Source organism: Poromitra crassiceps (assembly GCF_964638095.1).
Source record: "Poromitra crassiceps genome assembly, chromosome: 22".
NCBI lineage: Eukaryota > Metazoa > Chordata > Actinopteri > Beryciformes > Melamphaidae > Poromitra > Poromitra crassiceps.
Window position 1 is genome coordinate 19,023,051 of NC_139647.1, and position 27,527 is coordinate 19,050,577.

Sequence of the window (27,527 nt, forward strand, 5' to 3'; positions counted from 1 at the left end):
ACTGGGAGGAGGTATGAGCGGATAAAACTTAACTTGTAAAACCCCAATCAAGCAAAAAAGGAAAAAAATAAATAAAGAAATAAGAAAAACTGTTGTGACTTGTTCTGGAAAAAATCATCCCCCAATTTGAACATCAATTTCTCTATAAGGTGCTGAAAATAAGTATATTTATCATAAACAGTACAGTAACACTGGTGGGGGTTTTTCCTCTCGATTCCCCACAAGCTGCAGTGATATATACTACCTGGCCCTTAAATAAAACAACACATGATGTCTTTAAAAAAGTAGTTAGTGTTAGTGGCAGCTTATCCTTTGGGGTTGGGGGGATGTTGTTGTACCACACCTTTCTGAAGAGTACTGTGTCATTTTTACCACACATTTTTGTAAGAGTCTGTGTTATTTTACCATATTGTATTTGAGCATTAGCTTTAATAGGTCATTCTCAAAAGTCATGAAATGAGCAGTTTTTAGTGCATATTTACGTGCTACTATGAGAGGAAATACCCGATGTAAAATCCCACCATTAGGGGACACGTTTGTACCGCTGTACCCCGTCTCTCCATGTGCATCGAAATGGAGATGGGCCTCGAGTCTGAACTGAGAAAGCAAACAAGAACTCAATAGTTGGATTATGTTCGCTAATCTTCAAATGTATGGATAGAAGAAAATATCCGATCATAGCATAGATTGATAGATAGATAGATAGATAGATAGATAGATGGTTGATAGATAGATAGATAGATAGATAGATAGATTGATAGATGGTAGATAGATGATAGATAGATTGATCGATCATGCAGTACAAAGAGTTTCCTGGGTTTCAGTGTCTGTCAAATTAACAAATGACAGAAAATAAGACTAAACGCAAAGAGAAAGATACCATGGGTCAAGTTAAATGCTGAAATATAGTAAAGTACATGCTTGAATGGAATTAAAAACTAAATCATTAAAGCCTTCTTCCCTTAAAAATAACAGTCTTTGTAATCTTGACATACAGTAGTCTCCTTCTCTTTCACCCTCCTCTCATCAACACTCGCTCCTATTCTTCCTTCCTTTGTTCCTACCTCCTCTCATCTGTTCATTCATGCCTCTGCTTATGTCCCTCTCCTCCCTTCTTCAGTCCTCCTCTGACAGAGGCTCCTCCCTTCTTCAGTCCTCCTCTGACAGAGGCTCCTCCCTTCTTCAATCCTCCTCTGACAGAGGCTCCTCCCTTCTTCAGTCCTCCTCTGACAGAGGCTCCTCCCTTCTCCAGTCCTACTCTGACAGAGGCTCCTCCCTTCTTCAGTCCTCCTCTGACAGAGGCTCCTCCCTTCTTCAGTCCTCCTCTGACAGAGGCTCCTCCCTTCTTCAGTCCTCCTCTGACAGAGGGTCATGTGGGTTCGATGGGCGGGACTTGCTGTAGCCCCTGCCCTCGATCTTCCTGTCCTGCAGGAAGTCTTGGATCTCTCCCGGCAACCGCTGGAACTTCTCCTGAAACTCCGCCTCCACAACCCCCTGCAGCTGGAGGAGGGAGAGACAGAGAGACACACACACACACACACACACACACACAGAGAGAGAGAGAGAGAGAGAGAGAGAGAGAGAGAGAGAGAGAGAGAGAGAGAGATGAGATGGCGGTCCAGTGGAGGATTGGCAGTATAGCTAGCTCTCCAAGCACTACAAACTCTGGATTGAGTCTGAGTCAACTCAGTGAACCTTAAACAAACAAGTTGCTTTATGGCCTTGATCATTGTTTCCTGTGTGTGTGTGTGTGTGTGTGTGTGTGTGTGTGTGTGTGTTACCTTTGGTTTCTGGTCTAGTATACCCTGCAGCAGCTCATTGTGCTGTTCCACCAGCTGGTCATGGCGCTTTGTCTGAGTCTCCTCTAACTAGCGACAGACACACAGACAGACAGACAGACAGACAGACAGACAGACAGACAGACAGACAGACAGACAGACAGACAGACAGACACACAGACAGACAGACAGACAGACAGACAGACAAATAGAGAGACAGACAGACAGACAGACAAATAGAGAGACAGACAGACAGAAACAGAGAGAGATATGTAGGCATAATGTAGCATGTTGATTTTTACAAGGTATGATGCATATTATATAAGTTCTGCTTGTAGACTGACATACTCTGCATGTAGGATCAGTATTGTTGCATAGTTACATGTTTATAAGTGTATGCATTTTATGATTTCAGAGAGGCAGGGAGAACTAGACAGAGAATTCGTTTTACAATACTAAATTATCATTATCGATGCTGCAGTATTGTTATTGGGGGGGGGAAAGTCCTGCTGACCCGTTTGATGTTCTGGACGACTTCATTGACATAGGACTTATTGATCTCAATCTTCTCCCTGGGAACAGGCAGACAGAGATGGGTCAGGGTTAAATATTTGACTCTGCTGTCAGATGATTGTCTTTGCTTTTGAAATAGCTGGGTGCCTTACTCCTCAGCCAGATGTTTCTCTTTGGTCTTGGCCTGGTTGATCCTCTCTGTTCTCCTTCGATCCATCTGTTTCTTCAACTCTTTTTTCTCCCTGGAGGAGCCAGAAAAGCACTTGAATTAACCCATTGATACCTGATGCAGCATTTGTGTGTGTATCCCTTTAAGACCGCGAACCGCGTTAACGCGGTTCGCGGTCTTAAAGGGATACACACACAAATGAGGGATATACACGCAAATGCTGCATCAGGTATCAATGGGTTAACAGTGGGGGAGTTAGCTGAAAAATTGTGAGAAGCTGGATGGAAGTGCAAAGAATTTGGTAAACATATTGCAGAAGATCTTAAAACAAAAGTTACACATCAAGAGCGATGCGAAATATACGGCATGAAATTGCGATGCGAGTTTTGTCCCACCTGTCAATCACAGCCACAGATGTGTACACATCGGAAGCGAATTTCTGAAAAATCGACCGTGGTTCAAAAAAATAAACGCCGCAATAACGCTCAGCGAAACTTCGCCATTGGTATGCACGGTTGCATTGACTGATACAGTATAGGCTCGGAAAATATTATTGACGTGCGAATTAATCGCACGGAAAAAACGCTCCCGATGTGTAAGGAACTTTACACCAGAAAAGCGCTACATTTGGTATTGGTGCACCTATTATGTCTTATAAGGATTGTCCACCGATATCAAACATATGTCTAAAATTTGAAAAGGTTCATCTTACTCGCATAATATCGTTATTATAGCATAAAGGCAGTTATTTAGTATGAATGCAAATGGTACAGCACTGGAACTGATATATTGCTAATATTCAAAATGGCGATTTGTTCTGTGTCTTTGACCAGCTCATGCATGTCTGGTGCATCTTACTTGTACGTGCCTGTGCATGGCGAGACAAGACATTTATGCGTAAATATATTTTTTGTTCTGAATATGAATCCCAAACTTGTGTCTTACTTGTCACATATGCCTTTGAGTTTCTTCATCCGGGCGTTGTGGCTGTCCCCAGCCAGACCGCTCAGCCGCTCCGTCAGCTGCAGAACACAGAGCTCTGGCTTAGTACATCTTAACCTGGCTTAGAACTTAGAACCCCTGATAACATAGAACCCACATTTAAAATGTGCAGAGCTCCAGCTTAGCACATAAACATACATATAGTGTGGAACATGGAACCTTACGATAGAACACAAAAAGTACACAACTGTATTGTCTATTTTTCTATGACCATCATTCAATATTTTATTCCACTTTTGTGAACGTTAAACTTATTTGAACTGAACTGAACAAAGCACATCATGTCTCAGATTCCTAAGTTATCGTTGTTGTTCAGGGTGAGTGGCTGCAATAGCAGCAGTAGAGGTGGTGGGAAGATTCTTACCATTTTAATATGTTCTCTCTGTAGATATTTCTGACTGTAATATTGTTCCTGTCTCAAAGCCAGTAGCTGTTGCTGCTGCTCCTCTCTCAGCTGTAGGAGGCGCTCATCCCTCTCACTGTCTGAACCTACACACGCATTCCTAATTAACAGACAAGTGCACACACACACACACACACACACACACACACACACACACACACACACACACACACACACACACACACACACACACACACATATACAGTACATACAGTATACATACATACATATACATACACATACATACATATGCACGCACAGAAAACACAGGAAGAAAACAGAGTCTGGTGATGATTTCGTCCCCTAATATAGTTGGCACCCTGGCTTTGGTTCAGGAACTGTTCATTTAATATAGTAAAAAATATACCCAAAATACACAACACAAAATCAAGTCAGTACTTTAACATGATAGTCATTGTGTAATTTTACATCCATCCAAAAAGAAAAACGAGAAAGAGAACGAGAAAGTAAAGAGAACTAAAAAACAATGTGTTGTCTACTTTGGATTTTGGATACACTGTAATAACATGCACAGTTTTTGTAACAGTTTTTTCTTTCTTCGTCCATTGCATCTGACCCCTATCTGGCACTCTCTCTCGCATGCACGCACGCACGCACGCACGCACGCACACACACACACACACACACACACACACACACACACACACACACACACACACACACACACACACACACACACACACACACACGTGTTCCATATGTACCTGCTCTTGCTGCGCTGTCGGGCAGTTTTCTTGTATTTGTTGTTGAATTCTCGGAGGAGCTCGGAGGTCTTCTTCTGGTGTCTCCTCACTAACTCCTTCAGCTCCTTAAACTGCCGTCTCTGCTCCTTTTGGTAAACCTTAGACTGCTGCAGACTCTCTATGGTACACACTGGGACATCTGCTTACACACATGCATTAAGGTTAACATAATTTCACTGTAATGGATCCTGATGAGAAATAATAAATCTTTACCATCTTATTAAAAAAAATGCCATCCATTTTAAGAATTATAATGTTATTTCTTTGCCCCAGGGCAATTTAGGGTAACACTTTATTTGGATAGTCCCCCTACAGAGTATTGGTGCATTGTGCACTTTCAGTGAACAGCAAATCAAAATAAACCAAACATATTTGAAATAAGACAGTATTAAAAAGCAATCCTGGTAATTATTATGTAGTGTATATTTTGGCTAAAGGGATTAGTCACATGTCAGCCACTGACTGACCTCAAGACATATTAGAAAACATAATGACAGTTAAATGACAGTTACTGACCTATCAGAACGCTTAAAACTAGGTCTTCACTCTTGGCGGCTGGTTTGGCTGCTTCTGAAATGCAGAGAAAACATCAATAATAATAATACTAATGAAGAATATTAATATATTATTGTTATTCGTAGTATAATGAAGATGTCATTACTTTCAACTCACCAGATCAAGTGTGTGTGTGTGTGTGTGTGTGTGTGTGTGTGTGTGTGTGTGTGTCGGTGGATGTTACCTGTGGTAGCTGCCTGCTGATTGGCTGCAGCAGCTTTGGGTGTCGTGATGATGGGGGTGTGGCCTGTGGGTCCAGAGGTGGGGCTGAGGCCATTCTCCAGTGGAGCTGACCTCAGATCATTCTTACGCTCCACGGAGCTGTCAACCTCATCCTGAACAACAACAACAACACTGATGATAAATACAGCCGTACAAAAGCTGTGTGAGGAGGCTCAAATCCCAGGCTTTGACACACTGAGTATCATAGTGCTAAAAACAGCCATCCAATAATGATGTGATAGTTATGACCTAGGTCTACCCATTTTTTTTTGAAAATACTGTAACGGCACTTCCACTGCTACAAACCAGACTGTCTTTGATACATTTTGCATTAAATTTGATGTGAATTTTCCAAACGGAGGTGTGTGTATGAGGGAAAACCCATGCCAACAATTTATAAGCCATTACTTGAGACACAATTCACTAATCACAGTCTTCATAGCAGGGAGTTTGCAGGCAACTGTTTCTTTTTCTGTGTATTTGTTTTACTGTATAAGCAGAACCAAAACAGCAACAACGATACCACATCAACAATAAGATTAACCTTGATGTGTCGTTGTCTCCATCGGGCAACATTATCTCCAGCTTCCAAAATTATGATAACCAATGATATGAAGTGACAAAAACCAGTAGTAAATACACCAAGGGTAAGAATGACCTGAGTCTGTGTGTCCTCCTCTACATCCTCCAGAGTCAGAGCTGCCAGCTGTTTAGACCTCTGCTCCAGGAGGTTGACGTACCGAATCGGGTTAGAAAGTGCCTCAATCACATCTACAGAGGAAATAGGAATAAATGATATAGTCATAGATAAAAACAACAGGTTTACAGAATAGATATGGTTGAATAGGGCCTCTATTACACCTAAAACACAGAAATTCACTAGAAATATATACAGATGCCGTTATTGTATAAGTGAAACATTTGGGGGAAATTAAGTTTGTTCTCTTTTCAGCCAGGAGATAATGGAATAAATTGTCTGGTATCTTGTCAGGGAAGACACTATATACTGTAGCTTTCTTTTGCAAAGTAATAATCTTGTTCTACTTTATAACAGTCATGAAATAATTGTTTGTAGTACTAATGCAGGATATATAGAAAAATACACAAAGGGGGTACTCGCCTGAAATAAATATATATACATATATCATAATATAGTGTGTGTGTGTGTGTGTGTGTGTGTGTGTGTGTGTGTGTGTGTGTGTGATGCAGATGCATGCACGCGTGTGTGTTTTTTTTATGTACCTGCAAAGGTATCTGGGACGTAGTCTTTGACTTCAATATAGACGAATACAGCCGGCAGGATCAGAGGCAGGTTTTTTTCATTCCTCAGGCCAATATAACGATAGCCTGGAAGAAACATTGACCAGCACACAGGAGCTGATGTAACCACTGGTGTAGTGTTATTTAGGGTGAACGGCAACATAGAAACCCGGCTTGGATGTGTGGAACACATAAAACACAAAAAAACAAAAACTTGGCTCTGTTTTAAAAGGAAGGTTTTTAGGCGCATTTTAAAAGCATCAAGATTCTGTGGTGCCCTCAGGGGAAAATCAACGGAAAATCTTGGGGAAGTGCAGCGCAGAAACACTACAGCAGTGAGCACTGTGCGGACCAAAGATGTCAGGAAAAATAATAAAAACCAGGATCTTGCAGATTACCACGTTAAAGTTTACAATTAGATAGAGTAAATTAGGGTTAGGGATAGAATAGTTAAATGAACTACCTGGCCTTATGGCAGATACTGGAATAATTCGATGACCAATGAACTTCCCTCCTTCCTCAAAAGCAGCGATTCTCAGAGAGGCGAGGGTGGGGAGAATCACCTGCCAGACAGTTCACATCAGACCATTATGAACACTGACTCCATTAGATAGTGCTATCCACATGCTAGATGATCCTAAATAGCTTCTTCCTGTTTGTCTATCTGACCTTTTTGAAGACGATGGGCTCCTCGTCCCAGACTGGGTTGACGGAGTTGTTGTTCTGAGAGGTTTTGGTCTTCAACGCTTTTCTCCTGGTGTCCACTGGAAGTCCGAACATCTCCACCTCCACATAAACACCCACCCTCCGCTCAGTCAGGAACTGACCTGAAATCACCTGGGACACACAGAAGAGGGGAGCTTACCAATCGGTCCATCCATTACTTTAGATTGCTATAATACATTACTTCTTTACAGTAACGATACTGCCAGTAGTAATCCTAAATTGTGTCGGGGGAAATCAATAAAGTGAACCTGTTATCTCATCTTTTGCAAAATGTAAACTGTAAAATGTATGTGTGATGATATTAATAATAGCAGTTGTACCTTAACAGAGAGAGTGTTGGCTATGATGCCGTCCACCGTGTTTTCTGTGAAGGGGTCAAAGTGTTTGTCTGGTCGTCTCATGAACTCAGGCTTCAATCTGTAGCCACTCCGCCCATTGTACTCATACATGAAGAGGTTCAGCTGCATGGAAAGATCTGGACCACACATCCAGGGTTATGGTTAGGCTCAGGTAAGGTTAGAGTTACCACAGGTCCAGGGTTATGGTTAGGCTCAGGTAAGGTTAGAGTTACCACAGGTCCAGGGTTATGGTTAGGCTCAGGTAAGGTTAGAGTTAACACAGGTCCAGGGTTATGGTTAGGCTCAGGTAAGGTTAGAGTTAACACAGGTCCAGGGTTATGGTTAGGCTCAGGTAAGGTTAGAGTTAACACAGGTCCAGGGTTATGGTTAGGCTCAGGTAAGGTTATAGAGTTAACACAGGTCCAGGGTTATGGTTAGGCTCAGGTAAGGTTAGAGTTAACACAGGTCCAGGGTTATGGTGAGGCTCAGGTAAGGTTAGAGTTAACACAGGTCCAGGGTTATGGTTAGGCTCAGGTAAGGTTAGAGTTAACACAGGTCCAGGGTTATGGTTAGGCTCAGGTAAGGTTAGAGTTACCACAGGTCCAGGGTTATGGTTAGGCTCAGGTAAGGTTATAGAGTTAGCACAGGTCCAGGGTTATGGTTAGGCTCAGGTAAGGTTAGAGTTAGCACAGGTCCAGGGTTATGGTGAGGCTCAGGTAAGGTTAGAGTTAACACAGGTCCAGGGTTATGGTTAGGCTCAGGTAAGGTTAGAGTTAGCACAGGTCCAGGGTTATGGTTAGGCTCAGGTAAGGTTATAGAGTTAACACAGGTCCAGGGTTATGGTTAGGCTCAGGTAAGTTTAGAGTTAACACACATCCAGGGTTATGGTTAAGCTCAGGTAAGGTTAGAGTTAACACAGGTTCAGGGTTATGGTTAGGCTCAGGTAAGGTTATAGAGTTAACACAGGTCCAGGATTATGGTTAGGCTCAGGTAAGGTTAGAGTTAACACAGGTTCAGGGTTATGGTTAGGCTCAGGTAAGGTTATAGAGTTAACACAGGTCCAGGGTTATGGTTAGGCTCAGGTAAGGTTAGAGTTAACACAGGTCCAGGATTATGGTTAGGCTCAGGTAAGGTTAGAGTTAACACAGGTCCAGGGTTATGGTGAGGCTCAGGTAAGGTTAGAGTTAACACAGGTCCAGGGTTATGGTGAGGCTCAGGTAAGGTTATAGAGTTAACACAGGTCCAGGGTTATGGTTAGGCTCAGGTAAGTTTAGAGTTTTTCAAACCATCAATAGTTTCCAAGTTGTTTTGTGCCATTGATCTGTCCATTTTAAAGCTGGACGCTACTGTATTTTCTCATCTTCTTCCCTCGTACCAATCGATTCTCACTCACAACAAGGGGGTGCCCAAACGCATGTCTTTTTCAACACAATGAGCTCTCATGAGACATGTTTGTAAAAAGATGTACATGAAAATGACCTCAAGTCATGCCACAGTTAGATGCTACAGTACGTTGAGCATTGCTGTAGCACTGCCTTGCTAACTCTCTATATGCATATATGCATTACAGTACAAAGTAATGCAAAGTAAATAGTGAAAGCTGCCAGGTTTATGTTGAAAATGGAGTCAGAAGTCATTCAGTCTCATTGCAGAGACTGAATGGCAAGACATAAGCAGGTCTATAGTGAAGCAACTGGACACTGCAGGTCCAGGAGGAAAAGGATGGCTTATGCTTTAAGGTTGCAGTGCATTACAGATTGGAGGTGAGGGTTCATGGGTTAGGGTTAGGGTTAGGAGGATTTGGTTTGACCTATATTGTGGTGGTCTCTGGTTGGTTAGAGAGAGAACTCTCACCTATAGTTTGGTAGTTGAGAGCCACCAGCTGACAGCCGGCGTTCCAGAAGAGTTGAGGCATGAAGTTGGAAGAGTCCATTCTGGTTCCTTTTGGGTAGATACGACTCAGCTGGGATTTATTATATCTGGTTCATGTAAAGTTAAGGACATTTATAAATATTACTACCACTACTAATCCTACCACATCTACTGCTGTGGTGTATGAAATGTGCTCTATAAATAAACTCGCCTTGCCTAAAATATCAAGACAAGAGGAAAAAGAACACAGTTTAGAGGAGGTGGTTGCTCTGGTATGTAGTTGCTGTGGTAACGGTTGTCAAGGATACTCCACAAACTCCACTGGTGACTTGGTGAGGTGCTCTAAAGCTTTGGTCTCCACAAGCGAGGACATGTGGAAACAGCGGGCTGCCTCTATGCACAGACATAACACACACACCACACACATACCATGCACATACACACAAGGGCGCACAAATACACACACGTTTTCAGAGTGTATCTTGGTTACAACCACAGCCTCTTGGACATTTAAAATTCAAGAACTTTCAGGGTCACTTTTGGTGAATTTTCTTTACTTGTGATCTTGTCAATTCAAGAAATCCTGGTGGAATTATTAATTTAAAAACTGCTCTTATATCAACCACCAAGTGGTTTCAAGGCCATCCATTATCCTTTTCCCAGAACCTTTAGGCCTTATTTTATGTCCCTAAAAATCCACAAACTTTCAAAGATGTGTAAGCCTTGTGTGAACCCTGAAACAAGAAAAAGCTCACACAGAGAGAACAGACCCAAACATTCAATTCACTGTGTTTGTGTCGCACTGTTTGTCAAAGCGATGCTTACTCTTGGAAGCTTCGAAGGAGTTGAACTTGGTTGGTTGGACGTAGTTCACCAGAGTTGACATTTCCTCTGTAGCCACCGCCTCCCGCTCCTTAGAGCCCTACAGTAAACAACAACAACAACAAAATAGTAGAGTAACCAATTGAGATTAACGCTTAAAGACCCCCTAAAGTCACGTTTCAAGATGTGTATAAAATACTCTACTATGAATAATAATTTGTGTCTGATGGTTTTTCCCCACAAAAAGGGCAAATTATCTTGTTAAAATCCTTAAAATGACTTCCCCTCCTCCTCCCTCATTAAAAAATACAAAGCAACCAATCAGGGTTATCTAGAACATAAGTAGCCAATCACAGCATACATCACAGGCTTTCAACACATTCTCACTCGTGACAAAGTGATGACAAGGGTTCCTGACCCATCTGCAGTCTATGACGAGATCTGCATCTGTATATGACCTCCATGCTGAGTTTTGCCTTTTGGTTTCTGTGCCCGATTCACCCGTCTGGTCTGTTTGCCATCTTGATTTCTTTCTTTTCTGAAAGAGCTCAGTTTAATGAGCTCAATAGACAGAGAAGGGAATACAGCTACTCTCTAGTGGCGCTTCAACTATACAGGCTTCTGATGAAGAGCGTATAGTTGAAACGCGTTGGCGTAACCCATACATTAAAGGCTTTTTGAACTAGTTTTTTTGGAGGATCAGCCATCCCAGTCACTGTAGATGAGCTGTATTCCCGTCTCTGTCTATTGAAATCTAAACCTCGACTCCAACAAGCAGCTTGTTTGAAACTTGGTGAGAAAAGCAGCGCTCATTTAACTGCATCCTATGTTTAATGAGCTCCCTGGGATTTCTTTGTTTTACCCACATCTGTTATCTTTTTCTTTTTGCGCAGATAAACTAAATCAAAACTCAATTCAACATAACTTGCTCCCCACTCTTCCCAAGAAAAGACAATTAATGTATGACAGAAAGCAATAATAGAGAGCCAAAGTGAAACGTCACTTCCTGCTTTCTCGGAGACGGAGAATAACGTTACTGTTTTGATCCCGTTTGAGTTGTGCCACGGGGTGCCAACGCTAATTTTGTCAATTTAAAACGTAACTTTGCATGTCAAGAAAGTCACAGTTTGTCGCCAAACTGAAAAAAGGGGTTAGTTTCATATAAAAACTACATAGCTGTGGAAGCTCGTGGCATGTCGCCGGTCTTCAGCTTTGCCGGTAGAGAAAGTCACTTAGGCGACAGTGTATGTAGTCTTTCTGATTTATAACTTCTAGTGCGACAGTTTGGCGACAAACTGTTACTTTTTTGACATGCAAAGTTACGTTTTAAATTGACAAAATTGGCGGGATCAATAAAGTAACCTTATTCTCCGTCCACCGCCATTCATATTTTTCGCAGCGCTGGTACAGGGAGAAAGCAGGAAGTGACGTTTCACTTTGGCTCTCTATAAACCATAAACCATAAACCACTACCAGCTCAAACTGAGACTGAGAGAGTAAATGATGACAAGAAATGAAAACAACAATAACCAACAATGGAGTAAAGAATAACAACAACAAGGAGAGTGAACAACAACAGTAAACAAGTGTAAACAACGGGGCAACACGAGGCAACCCCCCTCCACTCAGCGCTGTACATCACCACTGACCTTTTTACCATCATCATCTTCGTCATCCTCATCTTCCTCACTCTCTGCCTCCATCTCTGTTAAAGTTGAAATAACAACAAATCTTCATCTCCATCATCTCCATCACTTCCATTTCCAAATACAAAAGATGAGCTTAAAAAAAATCAGTAGCAGCATCAATTATCACCATTCTCAGCCTCCGTTTCTGTTGCAAAACAAAAAATGCTGAATAAGTCAAAGTCGTTGAAATCCTATTTGCATGTTGACTGTGTTTCCATGCAGCCTGGTGGAAGGTTATGAGGACTGATTGAATGACTGAATTAAACTCCTTCACATAAACGCTTCATTCAGACAAGAGTCCTGAGTCAGACTCTCTACTATTAGTGTAAAAACGATTTAACGGGATACATTTAGCAGCAAGTAAACAGCTGATCACATTTCAACCCCATGACAACGTGGCAAGCAACCGACAAATGTTTAATTACAAAGAAACACATGATTAAGGGGAAGATTCAGACCGCAAGAGGTGTTCAAATCAGTCGATGAAAGAAGGAGAACTGTGCTGGGTTTAAACGAAACCATAATGAGTCAATCAACGCTGGGTTTCAGTGACAAATACATATCCACACATCTGATATCTGAGTGATGTGACAAACTCAAATCTGTAAACCGCAAAATATAATTTGCTCTCAAATGCTTGGGTGGTGGTGCCGCTGTCACAGAGACATAAGACGTAACTGATGTTGTGCAAGCGTTGTGAAAATGGACAGGTCACGGCCAAAACGTTTAAGAAGAAATGATTAGTGTCACAGTGATTTTTATATATATATACCGGTATATATATATATATATATCACTACTATAATAAGACAGCCGGGCGTTCTGCGCGGCGTGGCACACAGTTGCTCAGTAGCTCAACTGCGGAGCATGTGAAGCGTATCTATGTCAGTTTGTCATAGCGAAACACATTTCACATGGACTTTGAGGCTGTTTACAAAATACACCTACAGTATACACCTGTGATTGTGTGTAGGTGTGCATGTGTGGTACCTCCTGGGTTGGCGCTAGGAGACACAGACTCATTGTTCTGAGTGGCCGGTTGGTCCATCAGTCTCTTTGTGTCGGGGGCGTTGCAGGGTTTGTGGGATTTCTTGTTCTTGATGAGAATTTTGCCCATCAGCTCCTGGGGACTGGGCAGGGGAACTCCTGACTCCAGCTGCACGCACGCACGCACGCACGCACGCACGCACGCACACACACACACACACACACACACACACACACACACACACACACACACACACACACACACACACACACACACAAAATCAATATTGCATGTCGCTTCCTGAATACAATAAACTTTTTATATATTTACTTAGGTTTTTTTTTTTTATTGCAAAGTGGTTTACATTTCATAAGCAGCAGTAAACATAACAATGGAAAAAGAAAAAAATGTATATTGACAAATTAATTAAGAAAGTGCTTAAGTTTATAATCATTTGTTATGACATTAACCTGTGTGTGTGTGTGTGTGTGTGTGTGTGTGTGTGTGTGTGTGTGTGTGTGTGTGTGTGTGTGTGTGTGTGTGTGTGTGTGTGTGTGTGTGTGTGTGTGTGTGTGTGTGCGCGTTCGTGCGTGCGCTCTTACAGGGTATTTATCCAGAGGGTCAATCAACAGTGCTTCTCCAAAGATAGAACGACAGTATTCAGCCATCTTAGCCTGCTGCTTCAAACTGATAGATAGATAGATAGATAGATAGATAGATAGATAGATAGATAGATAGATAGATAGATAGATAGATAGAGACATATGAGTGGGTGAATGGGTAGAGGAATGGAGTGATAGAAAGATAAAAAATGTAATTACATTTCTGTTGTTATCTCATTATCATTACACTGGTTCCACATCCCCAAATGTAATGTGTGTACAGTCTACACAGAGAGACACACAGGTAGGCAGACAGGTGATGTGTGTACAGTCTACACAGAGAGACACACAGGTAGGCAGACAGGTGATGTGTGTACAGTCTACACAGAGAGACACACAGGTAGGCAGACAGGTAAATATAATGTGTCTGTAGTCTAGTCTACACAGAGAGACACACAGGTAGGCAGACAGGTGAATATACTGGGCTCTATTCTCCCACAGGCCATCGGCGCTATTACAGGCCTTAACCGCAAAAAAAACGTGCCTTGCGCCTGTTTCGGCAAGATAGCAATAGGCTTTAGGCTGCCAAATGCGCTTTAGGCCGAATGGGCGTGGCGCAGTCCCAAAGTGGGCGTGTCGGCGCTAAATACCAGCCTAGTCATATCTTGGGAGCTGGCCTACATTTAGCGCTTTGCGCTTTTCAAAAGCAGGCCTATTCTTTGCCTTCACTGCTTCTTCTCTGTCACCCTTCTCTCTCTCTCTCTCTGAGTTCCCAGCATGCATTGTGTTTCTTCATTTCGCTACTAAATAGCCACCAAATGAGCCAAAATAGATATAAAAGGTAGTTCTAAATTAATGTGTAATGGTAACACAGCCTGCCATTGTCAACATTTCAATATTGGACCAAATAAAACCTCGAAATGAAAACACCACCCTATGTGAAACATATATGTCCTCCTGGGCATATATATACCCCTTGTCGAGTTAACGTGATTTAGAGAAGTAACAGCGGAACGCGCTTCGGAACGCGCTTCTAATGGCATCTGCTATACTGTGATGTCTGTCCAATAACTTGGCCCTATTTCACATTTAGTTTTACAATAAAAACACATTTATGCAATGACTTGACATAATGTAGGGTATATTTATGTGCATCATCCTTCCTGCAGCAGGCGAGAGAAAATGATATCTTTCTGGACAAACTTTCACCAATCTAATAGGCTATATTTTTCTAGCTGATGCATAGAACATTATTTTCACTTTGATCTTGCTATAGTGTAGCGTATTTACATGCTTGCAGTATTGAAACTGCAGTTAGATTGGTTTGAGAAGCATAATAATATGGAATAATAGCCTATAATGCAGACAGACAGGCTGGATGAAGGGAGGGGGGGGGGGGGCAGAGCGTTTGGCTTTCGTCTGGTTTTGCGGGATCACTGGAATTGGAGCTAAAAAGGCAAGCGTGCGATTCGTTTATTGCACTTATCCAATGAGCATGACGGTGCATAATTTTACGCCTAAAAGGCGTGGTTGTAATGCTTTGGGCTGCATCTAGCGCCAGCACGACGATATCAAGTGCGCCTTTCCACGCCCACTGCTTTGATCTGCGCCTGCCGCTAGGCCTAGAAACTGCGCCGATGCAACGATAGGGGCCACTGTGTCTGTAGTCTAGTCTACACAGAGAGACACACAGGTAGGCAGACAGGTGATGTGTGTACAGTCTACACAGAGAGACACACAGGTAGGCAGACAGGTGAATATAATGTGTCTGTAGTCTAGTCTACACAGAGAGACACACAGGTAGGCAGACAGGTGAATATAATGTGTCTGTAGTCTAGTCTACACAGAGAGACACACAGGTAGGCAGACAGGTAAATATAATGTGTCTGTAGTCTAGTCTACACAGAGAGACACACAGGTAGGCAGACAGGTAAATATAATGTGTCTGTAGTCTAGTCTACACAGAGAGACACACAGGTAGACAGACAGGTAAATAGAATGTGTCTGTAGTCTAGTCTACACAGAGAGACACACAGGTAGGCAGACAGGTAAATAGAATGTGTCTGTAGTCTAGTCTACACAGAGCGACACACAGGTAGGCAGACAGGTGATGTGTGTACAGTCTACAAAGAGAGACACACAGGTAGGCAGACAGGTAATTAGAGAGAAAGACACTCACGAGTCCACGTGGTTTTCGAAAGACAGTATGACGGGGAAAGGGGAAGTCTTGAAGGCGCACTCTGCGATGGCTTCTATCACTTCCTAGGAGAAGAAATACAACAAGAACAACACTATAAGTCACAGCGACAGAAACAACCTTTTTAAATGGAGAAAATTGCATAAAACTGCAGACTGCAATTATATACAATTACATACTACAAGAATATGTTGAGCCAGATGAATTGCTACACGTATACCTTAAAGCAGATTTCTGATGTCATGGTGAAGCCGTGTGTGATGACGGGCTCCTCCTCGGCAGTTCGTCCTTTCCACACATCCAACTCCACACAGCGGCACCCGGCCAGGAGCACCTGTCTGTACATCTCTACCGAGGAGCTACCTGCCAGCTGGCCAGCTGGGAGGCAAGGAGATCACAAAAAAAAACAAAGTTACCCCTCAACCATTCTGCATGTTCATTTCAGTGCATTTATAACCCATCAACAATTTAAAAACATGTCTGCAGAAAATGCAAAATGCAAAATGCAAAATGCAAAATGTAAAATGCAATGTAAATGTAATGTAATGTATGTAAATTATGTAATGTAACGCAATGTAAATTGTAAAATGCAAAATGTCTGCAGGGCTGTAACCTGCTCACTGAGAAGACAGAATTACACAATGTACTGCGGCTCTATATTAGGATGCGGTCCCTCCTACAGTTCGTTTTCTTTTGTCTGAACTCGAGTGGGAAACTCGACTGTTGCATTTTTAACATCCAACCATCAAGCTTAATTACAGTGCAGGCAAACCAGGGCTTGCCAACGAGTCACGACTCACCAGTATTAGATCACGACTCTCGAGTATTAGATGACGACTCACGAGTATTAGATCACGACTCACAAGTATTAGATCACGACTCACAAGTATTAGATCACGACTCACAAGTATTAGATCACGACTCACAAGTATTAGATGACGACTCACGAGTATTAGATCACGACTCACAAGTATTAGATCACGACTCACAAGTATTAGATCACGACTCACAAGTATTAGATCACGACTCACCAGTATTAGATCACGACTCTCGAGTATTAGATGACGACTCACGAGTATTAGATCACGACTCACAAGTATTAGATCACGACTCACAAGTATTAGATCACGACTCACAAGTATTAGATCACGACTCACAAGTATTAGATGACGACTCACGAGTATTAGATCACGACTCACAAGTATTAGATCACGACTCACAAGTATTAGATCACGACTCACAAGTATTAGATCACGACTCACGAGTATTAGATCACGACTCACAAGTATTAGATCACGACTCACAAGTATTAGATCACAACTCACAAGTATTAGATCACGACTGACGAGTATTAGATCACGACTGACGAGTATTAGATCACGACTCACGAGTATTAGATCACGACTCACGAGTATTAGATCACGACTCACAAGTATTAGATCACGACTCACAAGTATTAGATCATGACTCACAAGTATTAGATCACGACTCACAAGTATTAGATCACAACTCACAAGTATTAGATCACGACTCACAAGTATTAGATCACAACTCACAAGTATTAGATCACAACTCACGAGTATTAGATCACAACTCACGAGTATTAGATCACGACTCACAAGTATTAGATCACGACTCACAAGTATTAGATCACAACTCACAAGTATTAGATCACGACTCACAGGTATTAGATCACAACTCACGAGTATTAGATCACAACTCACGAGTATTAGATCACAACTCACGAGTATTAGATCACAACTCACAAGTATTAGATCACAACTCACAAGTATTAGATCACAACTCACAAGTATTAGATCACAACTCACGAGTATTAGATCACAACTCACGAGTATTAGATCACGACTCACAAGTATTAGATCACGACTCACAAGTATTAGATCACAACTCACAAGTATTAGATCACAACTCACGAGTATTAGATCACAACTCACGAGTATTAGATCACGACTCACAGGTATTAGATCACAACTCACGAGTATTAGATCACGACTCACAAGTATTAGATCACAACTCACAAGTATTAGATCACGACTCACAAGTATTAGATCACACCTCACAAGTATTAGATCACAACTCACAAGTATTAGATCATGACTCACAAGTATTAGATCACAACTCACAAGTATTAGATCACGACTCACAAGTAGCTCATTTATTGGGCTTTTTGGTCACTCGTCATCTCGTTGAAAGATTGTGGCAGGTGTGTGTGTGTGTGTGGTGTGTGTGTGTGTGTGTGTGTGTGTGTGTGTGTGTGTACCTGTCAGATATGTGTTATGGGATGAATTGATGAAGTAGTGAGACAGGGGGAAGTTCATGTCTTCAGACTGATCCAGTTTTTCTGGTGGGATGACTCCGTTCTCATCACTGGACAGGTAGCTGGAGAAGGCCTGGAGAGAGATACAACCTATCCACGCACGCACGCACACACACACACACACACACACACACACACACACACACACACACACACACACACACACACACACACAGAGAGTTAGCTGTTATCTGGGAGGTAAATACAGGCACAGAAGCCATGTAAACCTACACAGTTAGGCTTACAGGTTGCAAACAAATGATGACTAGCTAAGGAACGGCATGCTAATGCTATCAGAGATATAACAATAATACAATAATACACAGTCTGATCCAGAGACTGGAGAGCCAAATCCATCAACAGAGAATGCTTGAGTTGCAAGACGTGTGTGTGTGTGTGTGTGTGTGTGTGTGTGTGTGTGTGTATGCGCACACCTTGCTTCAGCAGTGCCTGGTCGTGTTGGTACCGCTCCAGCAGAGCGTGTGTCTGCGTGGGGCGAAGAGGAGGGTAGAGGATTTCGTTGAGCCGCGGGTCTCGCTGCTTATTGTTGATGAAGTCTGTCATCTGGTCAGCTGACAGCGTCCCATCGTCACCGCCCCTTTAAGACAACAGGGTCAGGGCTGGGCTCAGCTCAGAGGTTACAGGGTGTCTACAGGTCCTTACAAAGTCCTACATTTAATTATCTGAATTTAAGACCCTTAAAGGTATTAAAATGTCTTCAATACAGTAATATGGTAAATAGTAGTAATACAGTAAATATCTGCATTTTTGTCGCCATGTTATACAGGTTTATTTTAAATTTAGATGCAACTATACGGGAACAGATTAGTGCCTGCAGACATTGTATTTCAATTAAATTCAAATTTATGCTATTAAGATATAATCTCTGTTGGCGCTAATCTTCAGACAACTGTCAAAATAATTGCTAGTGGATAGATTATTTAGTCTTGGCAGAGTTTCTTATGTTGCATTATATCACACTTTTAATTTTCTATATTGCTGAATCAAATTTTCAGAACTTTTGTTTGATATTTTCATCAAATAGTCTCTTTTTGTTTCCCTTTAGTTTGGTTTAATAATGGTTGAAATGGGTCTAAAATCCAATTTCAGATGGAATTAAAAGGTCTTAAAATGTTTTAAATGTTGCCCTCTGAAACCAACAGATAAGGATGAAGGGATGGGATGGAATAAGGGGTTTTGAGGTGTCGATGGTCTCTGTCGGCTGTTTGAAGTCATTTATTTGGTTGACTAACAGCTCCGCCATTTCCTCCCCTATTGAACAGAACAGAGTTGAGGCTGTGATTAATGCTTCAAAGTGAAAGATCCAGCTTCTCTCTTTATGCTACCAAGTAGAGGAGAACAGAACAGAGCAAAGCAAAGCCGAGCAGAGGAGAATACAACTGTGCAGAACAGAACGGAGCAGAACAAAGTGGAACAGAAGAGGAATTTAGATTTTAGTTGTCATTAATTTCACACGTCAAAGAAAACTTCAAGATTGAACTTGACCATTTTTTTCTTTTTTTACTGAGCCTGCTAGATGAAAAAAGGCCTTAAGATGATTAGAAGACAGGGAAAGATGATTAGAAGACAGGGGTCATGGCTGTAGTTCAGGGGTTAAAGTTCAAGGTCTTTCTGTGATCCCTCAAGATGTAGCCTAGATTACACTTACTGCAGTTTGAAGACGTTGCTGAGCTCGGGGCGAGGGCACAGATTGTCCAGAAAGCTCCTGTAGACTTCAGGAGTAAAGTCTTCAAGTTTAATACTGTCGCCCTGTCAAATACATAACATGATCTTTTTTTAAATATAATTTTAATATATCATAATGACAAGTTACAGTAACTGAATTTGAAATCCAGCTGATTTCAGGAGAAAACAATAGTTTTATAGAACTATAGAATATAAAATAAGAAAATGAAGGAAAACTAGTTCACATCCAGCATCTCCCTTTCATTTACATTCTCACCATTGGAATCTGAGCTCGTTATAGATTCTGGATAAGAGCATCAGTTAAAGGGACACTTCACCGAAAAACAATGCTGATTTATTTTGCACATGATCTCACACATATCAGAAAACGGTAAACCATTTTGCACACATTCATTTAGTTTGACAGTTGTTGAGAGTTGACTTGAGTTAAGTGTGGACCAGTGATGTCATCACAAGACTGGACACAATGAGTCAGTGCCTTCCGATTACATCACTGGTCCACACTTAACTCAAATCAACTCACAATAACTGTCAAACTAAATGAATGTCTGCGAAACTGTTTCCAGTTTTGGGATATGTGTGAGATCATGTGCAAAATAAATCTGCATTATTTTTTGGTGAAGTCTCCCTTTAAGTTAAAAAATCAGTCTGCAAGTCTCCAGGGCCATTCTCTACTGCTGTTCACTGGCCGCTAATAAAATATTAATGTGTTTGGCGTGTTTACCCGTCCATAGGGTAGTCTGCAGTTCTCCAGGGCATTCTCCACTCTCTTCCTGTCTGATGAAAACAGGCGAACGATGCTGCAACAAAAATCAGTGACGGCAATGGTCATGTTTTGCTTCAGCGCCTTCATTATAGTTCATAGTTCCTCATTCTCAACACTAGGAGGCGATAACAATTAGGAACTCACTTCTTCACAGGAATCTTCCCCTCTGGGTTGGGCAGCAGCGTCAACCTCACATACCTGAAACAAAGAGTAGGGAAGAGATGTGTGTGAGTGCTCAGTCTGCTCACTGGGTACCCAACCGTTTCTCTCCTAGAGCTGAGGTTCCCAACTTCTCTGGAGACCTCCGGAAGTCTTGAGGAGGTTCCCGAGGCTTAGGGGTAGCAAATTTAATAGAATAATAACATAATTAACTGATGAAATATAAATCCTAGACGCTTTAATTGTGTGCTTAAAGTGTGTTCGTTTGTGTGTCTCCATGTGAGTATATCTGTGTGTGTGTGTGTGTGTGTGTACTCACGCCTTGAGTAGACTGTGGTCTCTGTTGAGATTGTAGCTCAGAAGGTTGGTAGACAGAGAGAACAGCTCCTCACACCACACCTACCAAAATCAGAGACGACAATCATCATCATCATCATCATCATCATCATCATCGTGGTTGTCGTCGTCACCAATCTCAATCATAATCATATTTATGAGTTTAATAATACCTGAGCTTCGTCCTCCTGTGTAGCGATGAAGTTGAGCTGGTTGACGTTAACCAGGTCTGAAGCCGTCACCACGGTGATAATGCGGCTCTCGAGCCGACCAACCAGATTCCCTGCATCCAGCAGCTCCCGCAGCTTGGCCTCCTATTGGACGATACAGGGTGAGCCGGGATTCCAACTGGCCACAGTGGAAGTAACTACAGTAATTACATTTACTCCTGTAGAGTCCTGTTGCTGGATTTTGCAGTCCATAATTGAGTACTTGTCATGTTTTCACTGAAGCATTGTATAAGTATCAGTTTAAGTATAAGGGGCCGAACACACCATACGCTAATCCTACGCTGAAGCAACGCAGCGCGGAGGCGGTTTCATTTCAGTGTCCTTGTTAACAGGCGAGGCGGATCACACCGGCCACAGCACTCTGCCTCGCCACGCCGCGCTGAAGCAACGCTGCACGCGTGCTGCAGCGATAGTTTCAGCTTCGGGTCTAGTTTTCAAGCGTGCAGCGCGCTGCACGTGAGCAGCCAGGCTTGGAGTCAATGCAAGTTGTGAGCAGGGGCAGGGGCAGGGCAGCACCAGGGCAAAACAGAGCGAGGCGTGGAGCAGAACAGAGTGATTCTGGTGTAAATGGCAAGGCTCCTGCTGGACACTTCCATGAAGCACTGCCGCTTCAGCGCTGCTTCTGAGATGCTTGTGGTAAATTGTGGAGCCATTCACAGTGAACGATGGTGCTAGCAGAGAAGAGAAGGATAACCTGGCGTATTTTGAAATTCCACGCCACGTCTGCGCAGTGGCGCTGGAAGTACTTTTAGGTAGGGGGTGCTGTAAGGAAGGGACGCCGAAGAAAATTTGAAGTTTTTTGGACTTTCATCCATATTTAGAAGAATATTTAATTTTAAATTAACATTAGGATTATACTGTTGTGATGTCATTATTCAGTATCTTCTCCTTTTCTCATTCACTTTCATGTAAGCACCTGCTCTCCCTTTAGTCGTTTTACACTACAACAGACAGCAACACAGGCGTAAACACTGAACTTATTATTATTATTATGGAAAACCAGATTATGATGAAAATCAAACTCTTTTGAAGAGAGAGCGTATGAAATAAGATTAGAGCTGGGAAGCACAAACTGTTTTTTAATGCATTTTGTTGGTGGTATAAACACAAGACAGCCAAATCCAACAATTTCAAAAATCCCATCTCTTGCCACCAGGGGGTGCTGCAGCACCCTCGGCACCCACCTTCCAGCTCCCTGCGTCACCATTTCCGCCCGAGCACACCTCTTTCCGCGTATAAACAATGCGAGCGCCATGGCGAGCACGCGAGAAAAAGAGGGAGAGGATACTCGCTCTCCTCTCGGATATAAATCAACGCATATCACCTAATATCGATCGCAGCCCCCTGAATCGAACCGTGGCAGATTTTGTGATATCGGCAAATATCGCGTCGTTGTCCAATGAATCGATATATCGTATCGTGATCAAACTTGTGATTTCCCACCTCTACTAAACAGTAACTTGACTGTTCGAGTTCATTTTTCTTCTACTGAAATATTCTACTTGAGTAGGACATGCTAGTACTCACTCTTTCCACCACTTCACCAAAGAATGAGCTCCCATTGGTGGAAACGGTGCTATGATGGAAGCACTGTAATGCATCGTAAAATCATTCAGTCATCCCAGTGACGTGGCTGTGACTGGAAAATCACAATGGCTAACAGCTATGAATGGTTCTGCGACATTGGATAGAGTCATTGAGTGAGGTGTCAATAAGAGGTCACAGAGAGGTCACAAGATGCGAATAGCTGGTTAGTCACACTACTACTACAGGCGTCCTTTCAAATCCTTGAATGAACATACGGTAGGCATAGCAACAGGTGTGTCATTGACTCATTGTTTACTTTATTGACCAATCACAATTTTTTATTCCATGGGCAGGCATAGCAGCAAACCTAAGAGAGCAAGGGAGAGAAACCGACTCGAGAGCCTGAAATGAAGTCAGTCCACTGAGCCTCAGTTGCGGCGAGATGGCGACATACAGTATTTCTGCGGGGGAATTAATTTCTACGTTGTTTGAGAGTAATAATTTCAGTCTGTAGTCGTCTATCACTGTTTCCCATTCAACTTCTCGCTTGTAGTAGCGCCACATCTGGAAACTCCCGAAACTCATACAGTATACAAACATACAATTTCTTGCCTCAAATATTTTTAAAAACACATTTCGGTGAAACATTTTCGTATCTTGGAGAAAGTTTCCAAACGAGCCTGCATGTTTTTTCCATGTTGAAATCCGAGGCTTCCATCATATGGAATTTGGTGTGGTTTCATCTAAACTGGGTTTGGAAAACAATAGATGCTGGTAGATAAGAGGTGACGGTACCTTGGGTGTTCTGGTGCTTCTGCCTGTTCTGACATCTTTTACTAGGGTCAGGTCCAGTAACTCTGTCTCCTGTGGGACACACAGATATGCACACACACACACACACACACAAACACGTCGCACACACAGGGCGTCAGCTGTTATCTGGGAGGTAAATGCTCCCTCCTGTTCCCTGCTGGGGATTTAAACCCACCTGGAGTGAGAGAGAAATTAAGTGTGTGTGTAGTAGTAGTAGTAGTAGAAAACTTTAATGTCCTCCAAGGAGGCAATTTGTTGTACAGCACAGTACTTGAGGACACAGACACATTAACATACACAAGAACATACACAACTCATAAAAATCATAAAATCATCTGTAGTGGTCAAAAAATACTACAAAAATACGCAATAATGCTGTGTATTAAAGTGCACGTGTTAGCAGCCCTGCATATTTAAAGTGCACGTGTTAGCAGCCCTGCATATTTAAAGTGCATATCTGTGTGTGTGTGTGTGTGTGTGTGTGTGTGTGTGTGTGTGTGTGTGTGTATGTGTGTGTGTGTGTGTGTGTGTGTGTGTGTGTGTGTGTGTGTGTGTGTGTGTGTGTGTGTGTGTGTGTGTGTGTGTGTGTGTGTGTGTGTGTCTTCAACCTTGTTTTGGTCAGTCCAGTAGAGGTAAAATCCATAAGGATCCACATGCAGCGTTACTGGAGTTACAATAGACAGATCCTGGAGAGACAGACAGCAAAGACATGGAAACACAGACATAATTCTAACATAGTCCACATTGAAGTTCTGTCCAGTTGTCATGACAACATCCAGCAGTTATCCCTGTTGCATTCTCAAATTCAGCAAACTTAGCAAATTAACCTGCATAGTAGCAATACTGCAAAAAAAAAAAATCTAAAAATGTGATTAAGTAGAGATAGAGAATAAAACAGGGCCCAGGATGGAACCCTGAGGTTCCTCCAAGTTAATCTGTGCTGTGGAGGCTGTGCTGGTAATACACCCAATGTAAAGTCAAACTGCCTGCGAGAGATATGATATAAACCAAATAAGAAGTGTACAGGCAGTGCTAATGTCAAGTACTGTACAACTGGAAAACCCTGCTAAAAGAACACTGCTAAAATATTCCTTATTCCTACTAAAGTGGTACTGTTTAGAACCGAAATTATTTTTTTAATGAATAATTTCTGCTCATAATTATTGTCAGCTATACAAAGCTATAAATAGTTATACACGTTCTGTAAATGTTTGGGTAATTCAGGAACTTTACTATGACTAGGAATCCAGATGGTATTTTACTTGATGAAGAAAGAGATAATTTCCTCAAGTGTTTGTGTAGACATCTGTGATAATATACAAAGGCTAGTTTGTTTTATTTATTTATGAATTTTTATGAATTTATAAACAAAGGTTACCAATGCAAGTGTACTGTCTGAACTACTTTCCTCAAAATAGTGCCGCCTACATACAGTACATACATAAAAACCAGGAGAAATAGCTTGGAAAAATGAACAAGCTCCCTGGTTATCACTGGTTGGCATAGCAACCAGTTCCATTTTTCCATAAAGCACAGCTCATAAAGCTGTTTGAACACCAATCTAACCAATCAGATTGGATTGCTGGAACTACATGTTGTAGAAATTCAAATATCCCACAACACACAAGCGCGCACGCGCGCACACACACACACACACACACACAAGTGCACTCACACACACATACGTCGTGTCTCTCTCATAAACACAAATAAAAACACACACATCAGATGTGTTTAGGTGGTGGAAACCATGCCAGTTACCATAGCAACCGGACAGCACGTTTCTCATTCTCAGCGCTCCATACTATTACCAACACACACACACACACACACACACACTCACACAGGTGCACTAATAATACCTGCAGTTTGTGTGTGTGTGTGTGTGTGCGCGTGTGTGTTTGTGCACATCAAGGTATCGAGTTGTGGTTTATAAAGCCGCATAAACATGCATACATGCATACCAATGCTACATAGCCTATATATGCCAACAGGTGGTAGAGCAACTGTACACAATCACTCTCTCTCTCTTGCGCACACACACTGTCGCTCTCTCTCTCTCTTGCACACACACACTGTCGCTCTCTCTCTCTCTCTTGCACACACACACTGTCGCTCTCTCTCTCTCTCTTGCACACACACACACTGTCTCTCTCTCTCTGTCTGTCTTGCTGGCATCTAATCCATAGGTGCTGCCAAAGCAAAATCAATGAGTAAACACATCTGACAACATGGCACATTTCATTCTGTCTCTCCATTGCTCCTCCCCTCCCAATTCGATTCAGCTCACTTCAATTAATTTTTGATGTGTATACCGTATATATATATATATAACACAAATATTCTCTGTTTGGCTTTAATCTCAAGAATTATATGGTTTTGTTTCAACATTTAGCACAACAAATAGTAAATACAGTAATCAATCTCTCTCTCTCTCTCTCTCTCTCTCACACACACCTTACCTCGTCCCATTTAGTGAAGTTGCTTCCGTCCCTTAGTGTGCTTGAGACAGAGGGAGTCTGGAGTTTCAATGCGTGGACCCCCGGCTGGCCGCTCGCCATGGTCTCTCACACATTAACACACACGCACACACACACACACACACACACACACACACACACACACACACAAGCAAAGAAAAAGAAAAAAGAAAGAACAAGAAAGAAGAAAAGACAAAGAAAAAAAAAACTCAAGCTCAGACACTGGGCTGCTGTATCTCTGTCATCTCCCAAACTCCTCAGAAGTCAGGTGTCCTCTCCTCTGATTTGTGCCTTGTGTCTTCTCCGCGGTTGTCTCGTCTTTTCCTCCACACTTTCAATCCCCCTGTTTCTCCCGCTTGTCTCTGCTCTCTTGTCTTTTCACTCTTCTTATCCCTCCCTCTCTTCTTCTCCTTCCCTTCCTCTCCTGTCTTCCTCTGTCTCACCCTCTCTGCTCTGTTGGTGCAGCATCTCACAGACATAGACTGAAACAGATGCCCGGGTGTGGGACAGGATACATGTGTGTGTGTGTGTGTGTGCGCACAGCGTCCACAAATTGACTCATCGACGACATGCGCACAGCGGCAACTTCCCACAGATGGGGGAGGGATGGAGAGGGAGAGAGGAGGAACGGCAGAGAGCTGGAGGGAGAGAGAGAGAGAGATCTCTCTCTAGAGCAAGAGACAGAAAGAAGAGTGGGAGAGAGAGACATGGAAACAGAGAGAGAGAGAGGAGAGGAGAGGAAGAAGCAGGTGAGAGAGAATAAAAGAGAGTAGGAGAAATGGTAAAGTAAGAGTGGGCGACTGAGTGTAGGGAATCAAACTGGATTATGGTGAAATGGGAACAATTTGGCGATGCATTTATGTCTAAAATGTACAGGTTGGCATTACATGTTTTATGTTTACTAAATACAACAGAGGGTGGAGGAGGCGGACATGTTTATCTGTAAATGCAAAATCTGATATCGCCATATTTGGCTTACGAAGAGTCCAATGAAAGAGAAAATTATAAAGAGAGTATGAGACCGAGTATGAGTGAACGGTTGAAAGAGTGCGTCCTGGTGACTCACCTGGTAGCACGCGTACCACGGGGGCTCGGTCCGCAGGTTCGAATCCGACCCGAGGTCCATTTGGCCGCGTGTCATCCCCTCTCTCTCTCCCCACCTTTCCTGTCTGCCTACTGTCCTGTCTAATAAAGGCAAAAATAACCTTAAAAAATAAAATAATGGTTAAAAGAAAGTGGCAAACAAGGACACGGTTCTGTAAATGTGTCCTC

General features: G+C 42.4%; 1 protein-coding gene across 1 annotated transcript; it reads right to left on the reverse strand.

The window, feature by feature from the left end:
• Positions 1 to 1,347: 1,347 nt before the first annotated feature.
• Positions 1,348 to 26,336, reverse strand: LOC310795917 (1-phosphatidylinositol 4,5-bisphosphate phosphodiesterase beta-1-like; the record flags this gene model as incomplete). Its single annotated transcript, XM_083658023.1, has 32 exons — positions 1,348 to 1,500; positions 1,782 to 1,868; positions 2,293 to 2,350; positions 2,444 to 2,533; positions 3,406 to 3,482; positions 3,827 to 3,945; positions 4,574 to 4,768; positions 5,146 to 5,199; positions 5,369 to 5,519; positions 6,065 to 6,177; positions 6,649 to 6,753; positions 7,130 to 7,229; positions 7,336 to 7,503; positions 7,713 to 7,867; positions 9,585 to 9,709; positions 9,911 to 9,995; positions 10,428 to 10,524; positions 12,074 to 12,129; positions 13,103 to 13,268; positions 13,703 to 13,787; positions 15,882 to 15,964; positions 16,120 to 16,277; positions 18,181 to 18,327; positions 18,672 to 18,835; positions 19,907 to 20,007; positions 20,669 to 20,744; positions 20,855 to 20,908; positions 21,189 to 21,268; positions 21,379 to 21,519; positions 23,758 to 23,826; positions 24,384 to 24,461; positions 26,238 to 26,336. 32 exons carry the CDS (start codon positions 26,334 to 26,336, stop codon positions 1,348 to 1,350), a joined length of 3,489 nt encoding a protein of 1,162 aa, XP_083514149.1.
• Between the last annotated feature and the right edge of the window lie 1,191 nt (positions 26,337 to 27,527).